Source organism: Schistocerca cancellata, chromosome 4 (assembly GCF_023864275.1).
Source record: "Schistocerca cancellata isolate TAMUIC-IGC-003103 chromosome 4, iqSchCanc2.1, whole genome shotgun sequence".
Taxonomy (NCBI): Eukaryota; Metazoa; Arthropoda; class Insecta; order Orthoptera; family Acrididae; genus Schistocerca; species Schistocerca cancellata.
The window spans coordinates 84,829,223-84,848,381 of NC_064629.1; the positions used below are offsets into that span (position 1 = coordinate 84,829,223).

The following is a 19,159-nucleotide window of genomic DNA, read 5'->3' on the forward strand; positions in this document are numbered from 1 at the left end:
GACCCTCCTAAATTAGAGTCCTTGACTTTTATCTTCCCTGATCATTTCAAAGAGAGCCATCTGAACTAGCTTTCCTCCTGCTACAAGATGATGTTAACAAGTGGATATCCATGTTGGGTTATCAACATCCTAAAAACTGAGACTGCAGTACTATAGGTTTTCCCTGTTTGCTACCTTGGTTTTTTTCTGGATCCAGTTATCCTGAGATGTGGGAGCAATGAATCCTTCCTTGTTCTCTTATTCTTAGTCTTGGAAGTGGGAGGGTTTGTTTATCCCCTTCACTCTGAGACAATCTTTTCTCAGACATCTTAGGTTCAGGACCTTTTAATTCTCCCAATTTGTTCTGAGGAAGCCATTCTGTGCCTTCCTCTTCTCTTTGCTTCCTTAGAAGCCTCCACCTCCCTTTTATCTTCATCTGGTCCAACTACTCAGTGACTTTTCATCATCTTGGACTTGATTATCAACTGATCCAGTTTTGCAAATATCTCCCATTGGTTCAGCACTTGATGTTTGGGTACTTGAGGTATTATCAAGTCCCTCAGTTCTTACATTCATTTCTGTGTTCTCCATTTTGGTCCAATGAAAATTGGGGATGTATCAGGTCAACACCATCGGATCCCCACATCAGCAACTAGAGGTTGCCTGCTATTCCTGAGGCTCCATTCATGACACATCTTCCCAGGTGCCATGCATTCCTCTGTCTGGATTGTGTGACACCTTGTGTTGGGTGAGTGCTTCCGTTTCATCATATTATACCCCTCACCCATAAAAGAATCTATTCCTGCAAATCATCAATATCCACAGACAAAAGTAAATTCGGTCTTGAGGGGGTGACAATATCATTTGCGACAAACTTTATGTTGATGACACCTTACACTGTTGAATTGTGTAGAAGAGCACATTGCTAATATGCAGTCACAATTAACTACTATGCACAGTATGATCAAAATCACTAGTGAAGTTGAAGTAAATAAATATATTAACTTTTTAGATGTTACTATAAAGAAAAAGGATTCAACGCACAAATCCAGAAACTTTCCAACTATAGACACATTCGTCGTGCCACCCATTACTAAAACTGTGCTTTCATGCAGGGATGCAGAGAATAATAACTCTTCAACTTGATGAAAATGAGATTAACAAAGAAATTGTAATCCTTAGAAATGTAGTCAGATTGATTGATTTTGAACCATGAATAATTAAAGAAATGTAGAAACAAAAGTTGAGAATTAAGCAAAAGTCAGCCATCTATGACATTGTTTTAGAGAGATAAATAGCTAAACAAAATACTCATTTCACCGTTGTCCCATATTATGGTAACACTTCAAACAAAATTGCCAAAACTTTTAAACATATAAAAATAAAAATTGTTATTTGCATGATAAGCAATTTTTTTAAAATTATAAAACACGACACCTATAGAACAGAACCATTACATAAACCAAGAATATATAAAATTTGATGACAATTGTAATGTGATATACACTTGGCAGACTGTAAAGAACTGTCAGATTTGATTGATAGAACACATGAAATTTAATAACAAAAGCCAAATGCATTTGTGATGCATCTCATACACCAACAAATACACATCCCAAACATTTATGATAAACACCAAATCCTATATCATACAAAGGAAGGAAAGAAAATGAATATTTTGAAAGAAATCAAAATTTGTAGTAATTTTAAATTCACATATATAGTTTCCACACCAAGCAGATAATATTATTCATAGTGTTGTTATACTAAATTAGATTTGCAATTCTCATTTTGGCCCATCTTTAAAAAAAATATTTTTATTTTGTTTATATTAGCACTTTTTTCTTTGCAGACAATTAGATCCCTGAAATCTTTAGACTGCAATCACTTTTTATTTCTTGGTCAACAGTATATCTTTGCATATTTCCATCTTATAAGCACAAACTATCAGACCATCATGAACAATTGAATTGATGTTAACCAGAACAAATGGATGCACAAAATATGAATTTACTCTAATTTTTATGTGTGTGGCAACTTTTCTAGGTAACTATCTATCCACAAATGTACTTTCACACCATTGTTTTGGCTGCATTCATTCAAGTGTACACACCCTCCCTCCCTCTCTTGCTAATAATAGTCATTTATGACTGCATGACACTGTTTTAATACTTAACAGAAAACATTTATAATGCAGTACTTGTATCAGGAGAATTTTTAGCTCTGTATTTTCTTTTAGGTAACTGTGTGAAATATTTGACACCATTTCAGTATCAAATGACATGATGCATTGGACTGGTATTCAGAAAGACAGATTAAAATTCCTGTGTAATCTTTCTTATTTGGGTTCTCTGTGGTTCCTCTGATCCAGTACTTAAAAATACCCAATTCTTACCTTCATTCCTTTACTGTGGTGAACTGCTGAGTTGTGTAACATGTGTACTAGTTGGAATTCAGTTCATTACTGTGGTAAAATTGCTACTTTCTCTGACACATATCTAGAAATATGCTTTGAAATAACTAAAAACCCCTATGAAATTTTGTGGGTTAAGTACCAGACTAAAATTCAATGGTTTGTGGTTGAATCCTCAGTGGATTCTATGATTTTGTGTCTCTTACCTGTTGTTTCAACTCTGGTAATGATCTATATATGTGAAAAAATCTGAAGATGCATTGTGGTTCAGAGTCCATATTGAATTTTGGGTTTCTGTATAACTGGATGGGTCAGTCAGTTCAAACCCATGGAGGAAGGCAAGGGCATACCATCTCAAATTTGACCGTTCCTGGTAAGTATGCGAATATTAACTTAGTAGGGGAGAGGGGGATCTGATGTAACTTTGAGCTATGTAAATATAGCAGTACAAATTATTTATGGAAATGTAACTGAAAACTTGAGAACTGGTAATTATTTCTGATTATGTGATTCAGCTGTATTGTTCTTTTAATATTGCATGGCTTGAATCAACTGTTATGTTTTATCTTAGTGGAGCCTGAGGAAAGACTGACAGCAACAGATAGCAGTGATACAGACATGCCAGAGCCTTTGTGGGATACAAATATGGTTGAAAGAGCCCTAAGTAATCCTTCAGCATCTGTTCTTGGAGAGTGGGAGAAACACACAAAGGTTAGTGCAATATGTTTTACAAAACTATACTTCTTGAATTGGATTTCTGTTTGGGTTTACACAGCATGTAATTTTTATTGTGTAAGATATCATGAAATTTATATTATACTGGCATAATAGATTAAGCCGTGAGCAGTGAATGAAACATCAGATCAGCTTGTTTTTACGTAGGAAATAAATTCACCTTTGTGTTGTTGTTACATAGGAAATGAATTCACCTCTGTGATTTAGTCTCTCTCTCTCTCTCTCTCTCTCTCTCTCTCTCTCTCTCTCTCTCTCTCAACTTGGTCCAATGTCAGAGTAACTTTGTAAACACAGACGGGTATATAAATCAATGGAGCTGCAAATCCCTGTGAGAGGTAGACTGCCAACCAGAGTGCACTAGTGTTGTTCATGTTTAGTGTTGTTACTAGGCCTGGTAGGGTAGATAAGGGCATGAACAGCATCAGACATTGAGAGATCACTGCAAAGGATTAGGAGATAATGATGTTGCACATATGAACCATGCAATGCCTAACAGGCCAAAGAGCAGAAGCCAGGATGAACAATTTTGATTGAGAATACAAAGATCTCACATCATTGGTTAGTTGTTGGGCAGGTGTCAAGGTGAAACTAACCTGGGCTCAAGTGAGGAGGCCACTGGGAGCAGTGGGGTTTTGTACATGTGGAGACCAACCATATAAGGTCACAAATGAGAAGTCCCCAGTGGGCATTGGATGACCATGTATGAACTCACCTTGCAACGTAACGTAACTGAAAGTGTAGGGCCTCCGTGAGATGTATCAAGATATATAAGGCCACCACCCGGAGGCTAGTTCAGCCAGTTCTGGGAACTCAGCTGAAGTAGTCAGTATTACGTGTAGGCCGGGGCTCAGGGTAGAACAGGGATACGAGACCACAGCCTGTCATACATCTGATGGCAGCGCACCCCTCATCATTTGTTCTTGTAATTTTCTTTTCTTACTTCCAATACAGAATAATATATTTCTCAAGACCCATTGTTTCTGAATTCGTACACTTACACAACAGTGTGTAAGGAATGTTTCTGTGAAAATAAATTGTTGTCATTATATATGTTAAATAAAATAATTATTTGTGAAACAGATGATTTAAAATAATTATTTTGTCGTTTCTTTTGTAGCCTTCACATAGTCACAGTGAGGCTTTTGTGACCTGCTGTACTAGCAAGTCTGTACACCCCTGGAATAGAAACTGAGAAGTTTGCTCTGGCTCTGTTCACTTTTAATATTTAGTCACGTAGATTCCTCCAGGGGAGCTTTATGGCTAGTATGCTCACATGAGCAGTAAAGGTTGTTCTTGTTCAGATATTGTATTTTATTCATATTTCCTGATCAAGTGCCTTATTTCCTGAAAATATTCAACTAGACCTCACTGTATTAGCTAACTGAGTGGACCTTGCACAGTATATTGTGTCATACACTGTCTAGACCTCTCACTGCACGCAACACACATTTTTTTGTGGTGCTAGTTGTGTGGGGTCGGTTGCGGATCGGCAAGTGTCGTTTCCTGTCTGCAGACATAACAACTACGTGCTATGAATTATTGGAATAGGTCACCCTTTTTCGAAATATCGAAGCTAATCAGCCCAGCATCAAGCGGAGTGATGGAACAACTTTGAGAACTCCTCGTATTACTCGAACAGTCAGTATGCAGGCTAGCAGCAGAACTAGGAAAGAGAGCTGATAAGGGCGAGAAGAAGAAGACGCAGGAATGGGCCAAGCAGATGTATGGGCTGGAGATAGCCATCCGAGAAGGTGGCCAGTGGCAGTGTGGCAGTGGTGGAGATGAACAACACTCAGAAGTGAAAGGCACACAGCAATAGCAGGAGCAGCAGTGGTCACAGACAGTGGCATGAGAAATGCGGAAATCTCTTTGTAATGGATGGTACGCAGCAGCATCAGTGACAGCAGTAAGAATTCAGGTGAATGGCACAGCTTAGCAGACAAGTCATGCAATGGGGATAGTGTTGCGTGTGACTGCACTGATGCACTTAAAGCCCCCCAGTGAGCAGTTTGTTAATTTGTCAGAAACATTCAAATTAATACTGCAGTTGTTCAGTGCCACTAAGAATACTTTAAATGAGTTCATCGACAATTGCATTTTGACTCATAAATCCAGAGCAACTCGACATTCTGTTAAAATTTGTAAAAACTAAAATATTTTGCTGTGCATGTTGCAAATTGTTAGTCAGAGATCTAAGCTCCACTTAGCAATAAGTGTGTGCCATCTGTGTAGAAAAATGTGCCAGCAAAAGAACATTTGATCATTTGATTACAATTCAAGCAAAATGTTTGCGAGTCAGCAGGAACGTGGGGAAAGGTTAACACAGTGGAGCTCATGGCTGGATGTGATGATGCAGCACCACTTTAGAGACACTATCAGAGGTATGATGCGAGAGTCAGAGCTAGAAGGCAGCCTTGCAGACATCTATTTGTACAAGGGGTTTACTATGACAGGATAAAGACCATAGTGCATGCCCGTGGCAAACAAGAAACATATACAGAGGCTGTAGAGACCACTCTTGTGGAGGAGAGTATGATACCTCAACCAGAAATATGAGCATGGCAAATTGAGAAGACAGTGACAAAGTGTTTTGCATGTAGTAAGCCAGGTCACGTGGTGCAAGATTGTCATGCTGATAAAAGAATAAAAAAGATAGGGCTGGTTGTAGCAGGAAGTAGAGGAGAAACTTCACTAGGCACAGTGGCCTACGTACGCAGTTGAACCCTGTAACATGTTTTGAATGTAGACGAATCAATTACTATGTGAGAGACTGCACATAGTGTGCCTGTCATGCTCAGAGGATAGTAAAGGAGAGGGAAACTAAACAAGGATGTAAGAATGCAGTTGTCGAACACTTTCCGTGGAAAGATATTTACAGTCAACTGTGAAAACAGAAAAGTGTTTGAAGACTTGGAGTGCCAGGAAGGCATGGAAAATCGCATGAGATTTCTCATGCTTAGTGGGACACAGATAAGCTTAGTTCAAAGAAGTAGCTTAGAGGATTGTGGAATTTTTAGTCCACATGAAGGTATGAGGATTCAGGGAATTGCTAATATGGTTGCAAAGACAAAGGGAACAATAACCACCGAATTGCAGACAAGAAGTGTAATGTGAGTGAAACATTGCTTCAATGTAATCAGGGAAGGTGTGGATCCTCTGTTTAATGGGCTGGTGGGCAAAGACTTCTTTGAGAAAAATGGTGTCTGAATTAATTATGATGAAGATGAAGTGACAGTACTTGTTCCACACAGTGCATGTACAAGAAGGAGAAGGCACTTTTGGAATAGGCTTAGGCATAGAGCTAAAGTCACATAGAGAAATGAAGATGGAGCAAGATGTTGAGTTCCACACAGTGCATGCAAAGGAAAGAGAAGGCTCTTTCAAAACTAATGCAGCAAAAGGCGCGTAGAAAGGTGAAGTTCAGTAGGGACAGGAACCGAACTGTCGACCTACAGCAGACGCAGGCAACACACATTCCTGGAGAAAAGTTGGAAAGCTTTAGTGAGAGACATGAGCATGTCAACAGAAGGAATGGGTGTGCAGTTTAAGAAAGAGATGAACAGAATGAGAATGGAGGTATTAGGATTCAGGGAACTGCTAATTGATTGCAAAGGCAAAGGGAACTACAACCATCAAATTGCAGGCAAGAAGTGGAATATGAGTGAAACATTGCTTCGACGTAATCCAAAATAGGAGATCGCCAAGGGCGTGTATCTACCTTAGGCATTTGTAAAAGTGGACTTAGGAGAATGCATAATGCAGCATGCACACTACAAATGAGTGTGTATCAGTAGAGCTCCCATGCTGATAAGAGAAGCAATTCCAAAATGGGAATCATTCAGAGAGAGCCACATTAATAAAGACAAGCCACAGTTGAAAGTGTGAATAAGTGGGCTAAAATAGAATATCTGTGTGAGTCATTTGAATGCAGAACAGAAAGCCACTATTATCAAGCTATACACCATGTATAGTGATGTTTTTTACATGACAGAAGACAAGTTGTCTTACACAGATAGTATTAGGCACGAAGTTAAACTGCTTCCAAAGGCAGAAGGTAGGGTGATTTGGTCATGAGCCCACAGAATACCGCAAGCACAAAAAGTTACAGCAGAATATTCAAAAAATGTTACAGGATGACATAGCACCAACCAAAAATGGTTGGAACTTTCCATTGATAATGATTCCAAAAAAGATGGATGGCAGTGAAAAGCAGAAATGGTATATAGTTGCTGACTGTAGGTAACTGAATTAAATCTCCTTAAGTTCATTTTATACATTGCTGAGGATAGATGAAATTCTTGACAGCCTGTAAAAGGCAAACTACTTCTCCACCCTTGATTTAGCAAAAGGTTATTACCAGTTCATTTTAGATAAAGAGAATCAGGAAAATATGGCTTTCAGTATGCTGTGTGGGCATTATGAATACTGCACCACAGTTTAAGATAGGGAAGTTAGATTTGGTGCAATATTTCGGAGCACACAAGTTACAGCCAGGTGCAGGCTGGATTGCAGTACATTACGCTGACCAGCGCTTGCGAAGTGGAATGGAGGCCACAGGCCATCGAACTGCTGAAAAGTGTAAACGTAGCGGTTCGCATGTCACAAGCTATAGGCAGAAGAGGCCCAGTGGCGCAACCGGGGTGTGGTGCGTACATGACTCGGAGCGATGCATTAGCGAAACAGAGGCACACAGCCAAGTATAAATAGGTGTTATTTTCTAATGAGAATCATTGAAGTCTGGCAGCTCTCCGGGATGGCAGCGCGTGTCACACTGCCGGGCTACACGCAGCCACAGATGGGGCGACAGCGTCCCAGTCTACGGCGGATCATTGGTTTGACCCTCTGAGGCTGACGTGGGGTCGGCAGCCAGCCAGGTCGGCTCACTACCGCGGACAGTCATCTCGGCTCCCGACACATGCCGGAGACTTTCGTGGCGAGGGGCTGCAGATTCCGACGCCAGATCGTGGTCGGTCGTTGCCGCCGCGTTCCCAGTTACGCCAGCCGAGGAAGAAGCAGCAGCGGGGCCAGCCTACGGCTCCCGGCGGAGCAGCGCAGACGGTGGCCACTGAGTCGGCTGCTGGTGCAGCCATCCTGACATAATCGGAACTCTACAGTTGGCGAACAAGGCCGGCATGACACAGCATTTTGTTGCACAGGCCGCCGGGGGTACTTCCTCAGCAATGCGTGGCCTGTGACGCGAACCGAGGAGAACGAAGCTCTGTAGTGGAAACAAATAAATCATTTGAAAAGCTCGGACGAGTTTTAACCTCCTGGCACCCACCCACTACAATACAAACAAATGCCCATATGCCTTAAAACAACTCCAGGTACATTTCCGAAGATGGTGAACTCTGTCTTGGCTGTGCTACAAGGTGACAAATTGATCATCTAGTTGGATGACATTGTTATATTTGTCTCCTCCCTAGACTATCATAATGTGCCACCAACAGAAGTATTTGAATCAAAAGCTAAAGTTCAACAGATTTTAATTTTTCCAAAAAGCAGTGTTTTATTTGGGTCATCCCTTGTCGAACGAGTGTTTGAAGGTTAAAGTGATACAAGAGTACCCTCTACCTAAAACAATGCAGCAACTGAAGAGTTTTCTAGGCCTCATTAGATACTGTAGGCATCTTATGAGTAACTTCAGCAAGATCACATAGCTGCCATATGAATTAATAAAGGGGGAAGTACCTTGCAGTGTTGAGCAAGAAAATGCCTTTCAGCATTTGAAAGGGGAGCTGATCAGTCCACCTATACTACAGTATCCAGAATTTGAAAAGGACTTCATAATCACCACAGATGCCAGCCAGACTTCTATTGGGACCATCTTAAGTCAAGGAATGATCAGAAGAGACCTACCTGCTGTGTATCTCTTGAAGACACTGAACAGATCAGAAAGGGGGTACAGTGCCATTGAAATGGAGATGTTAGCCATTTGTTGGACAGTCAGATACTTTAGACAGTACGTATTAGGCAAAAAGTTTCTGATATATACCAACCATAAGTCTATAACATGGCTAGGTAGCATATTACACCCATTATCCAGATTAATTAAGTTAAAGCTGGAGGAATATAATTATCAGATAATTTATAAAAGTGACAAAAAAATCAAGTCTCTCTTGTGAAAGAGAGACCAGGACAGCTGGTGCATGACTGGAAAGTAATGGTAGCCTAGGTCAGGAGGCAGCCTATGAGGCTGCAGTTGCACAGGTGAGGAACCCACTGGCAGGCAAAGGCAGTTGCAGGTGAGCAGGTGGCAGGTTCAACTTCCAAGGACACCGAACACAATACAGTGGAGCTAAGACCGATGGCAGAATTAAGTAAGGACAAAACAGCCATGATACTAAAACAGTGTCACAATGCTCCAGTGGGAGGATACTAAGGCGTAGGAAGAACTTATAAGTTAATAAAAGGGTACTGAGCATGGAGTGGTATAAAAAAATGATAAAGAGAAGTGCATCTGGGAATGTGGGAGCTATCGGAAGAATAAACTCACTATGAACCTCATAAACATGACTTTAGGTAACACGAAGACTCCCAAACACATATTCGACAGCTGTGACATTGATTTGGCAGATCCTTTAGTTGAGGTAACTTGATGCTACTTGTTTAATAGGCCTCTCAGTAGCAATCTTCAATCCACAGATGTAATGAAGCTGCAGAAATCTTAGTGCCTATCAAAAGATTTCCACTCAATAATACACACAACTTCGCTATTTTAGTTTCACTGACTAACACTTTTATTCATCTGTAACAAACTTCATTAAGTCAATGACCAGTTTACTAGATATAAAGGAAATAATTTGTACACACACATCAGGCTAGACTGTACAACACCTAATAGTTACAGTGGTAAAGTTGAATATTCAGTTATGGTACCAAAACACAGTTCACATTTACATAAAATTGACGCAGTTTGTATTAAGCACTGTCCTACAGTAATTTATCAAATAAAAAAACACTGTAGTAGCTCAGTCGTGTCAGTCCAAAATGAAATTCTCCATATCCAACAGTAGTTCACTTCGATGACAATGATATCCCACACTTTTGTTAATCACAACACAGTCCATTTAAAATGTCCATTGATTTCATTTACAGAATTCACTCAGAAGCTGTTAAACATTAAAGAAAGTTCTTGAAATTTGCAGTGACCGGAGCACATATTTTTGTGTACAGAATGAACATATTTGTGGTGTGAGCCAACACTGAGAGCAGATCAGAGTCTAGGTCTTACCCGTGAACTTACAAACTGTGAATTGACTATTTTGGTGACATCCAGCTTTTTATAGATGGGAGTAAGAATGAACTTATTTCGTAAATTACATTATACTTTGAAAATTAGGTGGATTGTATTTTACTGTTTTTAATTAACTACAAGAACAAATGTGATTTTGGTTAATAGAAAATGTTGCTGGTGATAAATTTAGAAAAATACGTGGACATTTTTCTCCTAACACAATGTGGATCCCCTTGTTTACATGCATTAGTGCAATATTGCAAATGACAATAAATTTTATGAAATTATTAATTAGTGAGCTAATCAATCAATGCTGTATGTCATCCTGTATGGAAAAATTAAGGTAACAAAAGTAGATAGTCGAAATTCGGAATTTAATAGTGGTTCTGACAAAATCAGCAATGGAAAATAGAGCTGCTTAAGAATTTCAAGTTTAGTGATTGCAGAAGATAATTAGTTTTAGGTAACATAAAACACTTCACAGGAAAGTTGGAATGCTTAGTTTTCTATTGGTGTGAGTCATTATGTGGGATTGTGGTGATTAACTCACAGAGTTTGGCACATATTGAACTATAATGCTAAATTTAATTAATTGTAACTTTTAATTAACATTTTCTCTAGCCTAACTAATAATATCAATGGAATCAGGATAACCAAAATAAGAATCTGAATAATAAATGTAAGTGAAATTAAGTGTAAATAAGAACTTCAGGTTTTTTATGTAAGTTTTACATGCCATTAGATAAATGTATTGAAAATAAGATAAAAACTAGCAAAATAAGTTAATTATGGGTGTAGGAAAGACATAATAGATGGGAAGAATCCATTTGCTATGCCAAACCAGAAGGACCGAAGAAACGAGTATTTCAAGATGTGTCAAAAAAATATACAGGGTGTTCCAGGAGATATGGTTAATATTCAGGAATACAACAGGAACACTCATTTGAAGCAAAAAACTTCCTGTGCACATATGTCCTATTCCAACTGATTTCTGAGATAAAACACATTTAATTTACTTTTGTTTTTGGGCTAATGATATTCACATATGTCTTACTCACCTAACCACCTTGACATTTTATCCTAGTCGAATCTACATCACTGCTTTCAGCCTCTTTGTTTGGGATGTCTTTCTGCCATTAAACTAACCCATTGCATGCGCAGGCCATTAAACTAACCCATTTAATGCACAGTTGTCCATGGTGTGTTGCGAATGAAGTAGTGACAGGGATTGAGAGTATATCAAAGAGAAGCAACAGTTAACTGTGTTTGTACATGCACTAGCTAAAATGCCACTCATCTACACCAGTGAAGAACATGCAGATATTGTGTATGTTTACAGCTTCTGTGACAGCAATGCTCCTGCTGCTATCAAAGAATACCATTGGCGCTTTCCAACACATTGAATTCGTGATTATAGAGGGATTACCAGTGTTTTCAGCACATTGTGTTAAACAGGTATTCCCTCCAAGTACCAATTTTTCTTCTGAACATAGAGTTCAGCAGCCTGTGACGTAACAGAAACACATTGTAGAGATGATGTAGCATAGTCCTACGACCAGCACATGGCGACTTTCTGCACGTACGAGATCTGTTCAAAAAATTCCGGAACTTAATCCACAAAATTTTTCTGTGCTTACCTTTTACTTATTGTGCATGGTCACCTTCAAAATACTCTCTCCCACAATTTATACACTGCTCCCAATGCCGTTTCCAATTTCAGAAGCATTCTTGCTATGCCTCTTGCTGTATCACGCAAAGCGCTGTCTATGAATTTTCTTTCATCTCGCCTATCATTGCAAATTTTCATCCTTGCAACAAGGTTTTCAACTTTGGTAATAAAAAAAGTCCACAGGGGTCAGGTCTGGAGACTATGGAGGATGATGCAGTACAGTGATTTCGTTTTTTGTGTGGTAGTCACGTCCCAACAGGGATGAAAGTGTGGGTGCGTTAACGTGATGCAAGAGCCATGAATTGTGTTGCCAAATTTGAGGTCATTTCCTTCCCACATTTTCTCGTAGGCACCGCAACACATCCTGATAATACCATCGATTAACACTTCGTTCCTTTTGCACAAATTCATGATGAACTAATCCTTTGATAGATGTTGAAAGGCATCGTGAATGAGGGTCATCTTTAACTTCTGTCTAGCTATTTTTAAACTGTGTGAACCATTTGTAACACTGAGTACGACTTAAGCACTCATCACCATACGCTTCCTGCATTGTTTGGTGTGTCTCTGTAAAGGTTTTCTTGAGTTTCACACAAAATTTAATGCAGATGCATTGCTCCTTTAACTCTGCCATCTTGAAATTCACAAACTGTGTGACACGGTGTTCTACTCAATGTAGCACTGAATGATAACTAAGAGACATACAACAGTGAAACTTCTGACATTTACACATTAAACACAGGCTTATGCACAGATGCCAACTGCACTTCACTCCAACAAACCATTGGCGCAAAATTATCAATGTTCTGTATATATTTTCACAGGTAAATCTACACTCTGCAGGGGAAACCAATTTCCAAGTTCATTTTACAATCAGTGATTGGTGTGGCTTGTATTACTTGCATTGTTTGGAAAATTTATTTCTTGAACACCTTGATGACGCTCCTTTAGCCACACGGACTGCAATTTACTTCCAGCACAAAAGAGCCTCCCCAAATTTTACCAAACATGAAGGAACATCTCAGCCACACTTACTCTAATTGCTGGACTGTTTATAGTTAACTGACCACTAGAATGTACACCCCGTGTTTTTTTTTTTTTTTTTTTTTTTTTTTTTTTTTTTTTTTTGACTGAACGAGATAACGCAGTGGTTAGCACACTGGACTCACATTCGGGAGGGCGATGGTTCAATCCTGTGTCCGGTCATCCAGATTTAGGTTTCCTGTGATTTCCCTAAATCGCTCCAGGCAAATGCTGGGATGATTCCTTTCAAAGGGCACCGCCGACTTCCTTCCCCATCCTTCCCTAATCCGATGAGACCGATGACCTCGCTGTTTGGTCTCTTCCCCCAAACAATCCAATCCAGTTCATTAGATTTTTGTTTATGGAGTTGGATGCAGTCTGTGGTATACAAATGAATGGTGAACTGCATGGTCACATCATGCATGCTTCTGCCCGTATTAGGGAACATGCAGAGGCAGTCCGACAAGCAGCACATGTTCTCCCAATATGTACATCTACATCTATAATCTGCAAACCACTGTGAGGTGCATAGCAGAGGGTACATCCTATTGTACCAGTTATTAGGGTTTCTTCCTGTTCCATTCACATGTGGAGAGTGGGAAGAATGGTGGTTTGAATGCTTCTGTGCGTGCAGTAATTATTCTAATCTTATCCTCACGATCCCTATCTGAGTGACATGTAGGAGATTGTAGTCGATTCCTGGAGTAATCATTTAAAGCCAGTTCTTGAAACTATGTTAATAGACTTTCTCGGTATAGTTTATGTCTATCTTCAAGAGTTGTCCAGTTCAGTTCCTTCAGTATCTCTGTGACTCTCCCCCACAGATTAAACAAACATGTGACCATTCGTGCTGCCCTTCTCTGTATATGTTCAATATCCCATGTTAGTCCTGTCTGGTACAGGTCCCACACACTTGAGCCATATTATTCTAGAACTGGTTGCATGAGTGATTTGCAAGCAATCTCTTTTGCAGACTGATTGCATTTCCCCAGTATTCTAACAGTAAACTGAAGTTTACCACCTGCTTTACCAACAACTAAACCTATGTGATCATTCCACTTCATATTGCTACGAACTGTTACGCTGAGGTATTTGTATGAGCTGGCCTTTTTCAACAGTGACTTATTGATATTATAGTCATAGGGTAGTACATTTTTTCATTTTGTGAAGTGCAATATTTTACTTTTCTGAACATTTAGAGCAAGTTGCCAATCTCTGTACCACTTTGAAATCTTATCAAGATCTGACTGTATATTTATGCAGGTTCTTTCAGATAGTATTTCATTATAGATAACTACAAAAAACCTGATATTACTATTAATATTGTCTGCAAGATCATTAATATACGACATGAACAGCAAGGGTCCCAACATACTTCCCTGGGACACACCCGAAGTTGCTTCTACGTGTGATGGTCACTCTCCATCCAAGATAACGTGCTGTATCCTCCCTACCAAAAAGTCCTCAATCCAGCCACAAATTCTACTTGATACCCCATATGATTGTACTTTTGACAGTAAGTGTAGGTGTAGTACTGAGTCACATGCTTTCTGGAAATCAAGAGATACTGCATCTACCTGATTGCCTTGATCCAAAGCTTTCAGTATGTCATGTGAGAAAAGTGCGATTCAGGTTTCACATGATTGATGTTTTCGATATCCATGCTGGTTGGCATTGAAGGGTCATTCTGTTCAAGTTTACAAATGCATTGAAGTTGACGGTTGGATATTCAAATGTCTCTTGCGAACTTTACAACCGCTACAACATGATGTGTGTGATAATGCTTAGGTTTGAATATGTTAAAAATGTATATTTTTCAATCAATACTCCATAAAATGCATTCTAACTGTCATACCTGTGCATATTTGTAAACCTGTCATTGTATTGAATGATACATAAATAAACAACAATTTACAATAAATATATCCTATCTCAGAAACCATTCAGTACATGGCATATGTCCACAAGAAGTTTTTTTGTTTCAAATGACCATTTCTGTATGCTGAATATTGACCATTCCTCCGGGAACACCATGTGTAGTAGCTGAACGTACTGAAAGGCAAGACACTGATACTGTAGCTTGAGTGTAGGTTGAGAAAATTATACTGAGGTATGGAATACCTTCAGTACTATTGAGTGACATGGGAAGCAATTTTGCAAGCTGTAGTCAGAATACTAGCTGCTGTCCACAAACAAATGGAGCATTAGAAAGGTCACATCAGTTGTTAAAGGAGATGCTGCATCATTATTTCAGTAGAGCGCAAACAGACTGGGACACCTGGTATACATATGTAATTTTTTGTACAATATGACACCGCGCAGTGCAACAGGAGGTATGCCAGATGAACTATTCTTTGGAAGAGTATGTAACTAAAGACTGATGTGTAATTTTGATGACTGTGTCAGAACAGAAGGACCTCATGCAAGAGATGCGCTGATGTGAGAGAGGACAGAATGCAGAGCACAAAAAAAGTAGAAGGAATATTATGACAAAGCACAGAATCTAAAGCAATTCTATTTTGGTGGTAAGGTAATGTTGTTTGATGAGAGAGTATGACAAGGCAGATTGCGTAAATTAGATACCCAGTGGCAAGGACCATGCACAGTAATACAAACAAAGGAACGTAACATTGTAATTTGTCCATGCTGATAGACAGAAGGAATTTTTGTAATTCTAGATGTTGGCATCATGCTGCATAATAGATGCTATTCTCCTGCTGTTGAAATTAGGTACACTGGGCCACGGTCATACATACAGATAGTGAAATCCTTTTTGTTACGTGAACTGTATTATGACAACATGGGCAAAGTGAGCATTTGTCATACAACTTGGAGAATAGTGAGTTGTATCAGTTTGCTACAGCCGAAGGAGAAATTTGAGCCATTCTGTAAAGGGAGATTGGTGATGCTGTATAGTAGTGCAGTACAACCTAAAACTGCACAACATGTGTTACATTAGCATGTAGGAAAGATCGAATAGGCACAAGCCCTAATTGGAGAATTGATGGGACATGAATCATGTGTACAGAAGTGAAATATCGTAAATTTTGTCAGGTCAGCAAAATGTTGTTGGGAATGCTAGATGAAGGTGGCATCACATATTTCAAGGCAAAAATAGATATACTAGAAAGGCACAAAATAACTTCCCAGACTTTCAAAGGAGCAAGTGACAATATTCAAAGGAACTTTAACTAGTTCTAATCAAATGGTAAGCTCTGTAGTGAAAATTAAGAAGATAATAAAATGGGGAACAAAAAAGTTGAGCCTATGCATACCACCATACTACCATTGCCATTGGAAGTGGACAAAACAAGGCATTTATGTATGTTGCGTCTGAAAAGAGCTACTGATAATTGATTATGAAAAATGACAGTTTTCAAAGTTAACTAGCAGCAGCTACAGTGTAAAACTGTGGATCAGAGTCTCAGAATATGTAAAGAAGTATTTATACTTTGTTCATGTATGTCGTGAGCTGTGTGAGGTTAAGGTGCTGCGACCAGCCTGAGGAATTCAGAAGGACTTCATGTAAAGCTTAGTAGTATTAAAAGATAGCTTGTAGATACTGCAGAGTAATAATGAATGACTTATCTGTTGCCCTAATGAACAAAGCCATTACTGTGCTATGTCACTAAAATAATCTCGATATCATCATGCTTCGAGGTACAGAAAAGTTAAAATTTATGGGTAGATGTTGGGAATACACTGCTCAGATGGTGATAAAATCTGAGCATGTGGTATGAAGAAATGCCACCAGTAGTGACATTGTACCAAACTTAGGCGTGGAAATTGAATGCTGCAAAGTAAATACCAAGAGGAAAAAGTATCAGTGAACTGAAGCTCGATTTGTCAATACAGCAGTTGCATGGCCTAGCAGCTGCAGGTATAAGTAGAGTGTGAGCTCTATGAATTGAGGAGCAAAATTGAGTATAAGGAGAGAAGTAGCTTTAGCAGCTTCTTCATAAGTCATTTCTCTTTCAGGAGTTATGTCATCTCTGATGTAGTGATTATAAATATTATATGTTGTCTTTGTAAATACTGTAAATTTGTGTTCAGGACAATGGGTGATGATTACTGTGGGAACATATGTGTTAAGAATGCTATTGTAAATAAGTGCCCAGATAGGGATATGGTGATAAATTGTCGTACTCAAAGGACAATGAAGAGATAATCTCTGATAGATCCTGTATGCCTGCTTGGCATGTGTGGAGTGATATTAGGTATTTGAGAGATGAGGACAAAGCTCAGCATCTAAGTGTTGTTTGGTCCTCTCCCATAAACCAACCAACCTAAGCATTGTACTTAAAACAAACACTAAAAGCAGAATTGTAACTATGGTAGGAAGTGTGAAATATTGTAAAGTAAATCAGGTATTAGACTTGCAATCATGACATGAAGCGTAAATCATTCTAAAGACACTTTTTAAAAGACATTGTTTTTACTATTGACTATAGAAATTATATGTTCTTACTGTTGCAGTTTCAGCACGAGGGCCATTATCAAGTGGTGTGCTGCAAAAGACTGTGCTTTAGTACATGAAAAACTTTGAAAAAGTTCTACACGCCAGGGAACCACAGTAAATGGACCCTTCCTACCATGGATACAGTTTTGTTTCTGGGAAAAGATGGGTAACACTTTATTTACCTGACTTTATGATTGATTAACTCTTCATGGCTGTGGTTCCCAGGCATGTAGAACTTTTTAAAAGGCATAATTTTTGTCATTGACTGCAGAAACTATAACGCTCAGATATGACTATGACTTGTATGCATGTCAGAGGATTTTAGGATATTGTAGAATAAACATGTATCTGTTCTAGGAAAAATATTTGTTTATTGTTCTAAAGAAATTGTGATTTTCTATTGTTTATTATTGTATTATTGTAAAGGAAATATTTATTTCTTTTTCGATCATTGTAAAACAGTAATGTATTTTCTTCTAATGGCCAAATAAGACTTGTGTAAAAAATTGTAGTCACTTAGGACAATGCCAACAAATTTTTCCTGGGGGCGGGGGATCACATATACAACGAAGTGCCAAAGAAACTGGTATAGGCATGCGTATTCAAATACAGAGATATGTAAACAGGCATCATACGGTGCTGCGGTCGGCAACGCCTGTATAGGACAACAAGTATCTGGTGCAGTTGTTCAGTCAGTTACCGCTGCTGCAATTGTAGGTTATCAAGATTTAAATGAGTTTGAAAGTGGTGTTATAGGCAGTGCAGGAGTGATGGAACACTGCATCTCCGAGGTAGCGGTGAAGTGCAGATTGTCCTGTACGACCATTTCAAAACTGTACCGTGAATATCAGGAATCTGGTAGAACATCAAATCTCCGACGTTGCTGTGGCCAGAAAAAGATCCTGCAAGAATGGGACCAACACAGCTAAAGAGAATTATTCAGCATGACAGAAGTGCAACCCTTCTGCAAATTGCTGCATATTTCGAAGCTGGACCATCAAACAAGTGGCAGTGTGTGAACCATTCAATGAAACATCATCAATATAGGCTATCGGAGCTGAAGGCTCACTGCGTACCCTTAATGACTGCACAACACAAAGCTTTATGCCTGCCCTGGACCCATCAACACCGACATTGGGCTGTTGATGACTGGAAATATGTTGTCTGGTCGGACAAGTCTCATTTAAAATTATATCGAGCTGATGGATATGTATGGGTATGGAGACAACCTCATGAATCCGTGGACGCTGCATGGCAGCAGGGGACCATTGAAGCTAGTGGAGGCTCTGTAATGGTATTGAGCATGTGCAGTTGAGGTGATATGGGACCACTGATATGTCTAGATACGATTCTGACAGGCGACACGCACGTAAGCATCCTGTCTGATCACCTGCATCCATTCGTGTTCTTCATGCATCCTGACAGACTTGGGCAATTCCAGCAGGACTGTGCGAGACACTATACATCCAGAATTGCTACAGAGTGGCACCAGGAACAGTTTTCTGAGTTTAAACACTTCTACTGGCCACCAAACTCCTCAGACATGAACATTATTGAGCATAACTGGGATGCCTTGGCAACATGCTGTTCAGAAGAGGTCTCCACCCTATCATGCTCTTACAGATTTATGGACAGCCCTGGAGG

General features: G+C 39.3%; 1 protein-coding gene across 1 annotated transcript in view; it reads left to right on the forward strand.

The window, feature by feature from the left end:
• LOC126183660 (zinc finger CCCH-type with G patch domain-containing protein) overlaps positions 1 to 19,159 on the forward strand; it is a 166,962-nt gene that overhangs the window by 103,771 nt on the left and 44,032 nt on the right. The window contains exon 7 of the mRNA XM_049925805.1: positions 2,964 to 3,103. Within this exon, the coding sequence (XP_049781762.1) occupies positions 2,964 to 3,103 (140 nt within the window). The remainder of the gene's footprint in view (positions 1 to 2,963; positions 3,104 to 19,159) is intronic.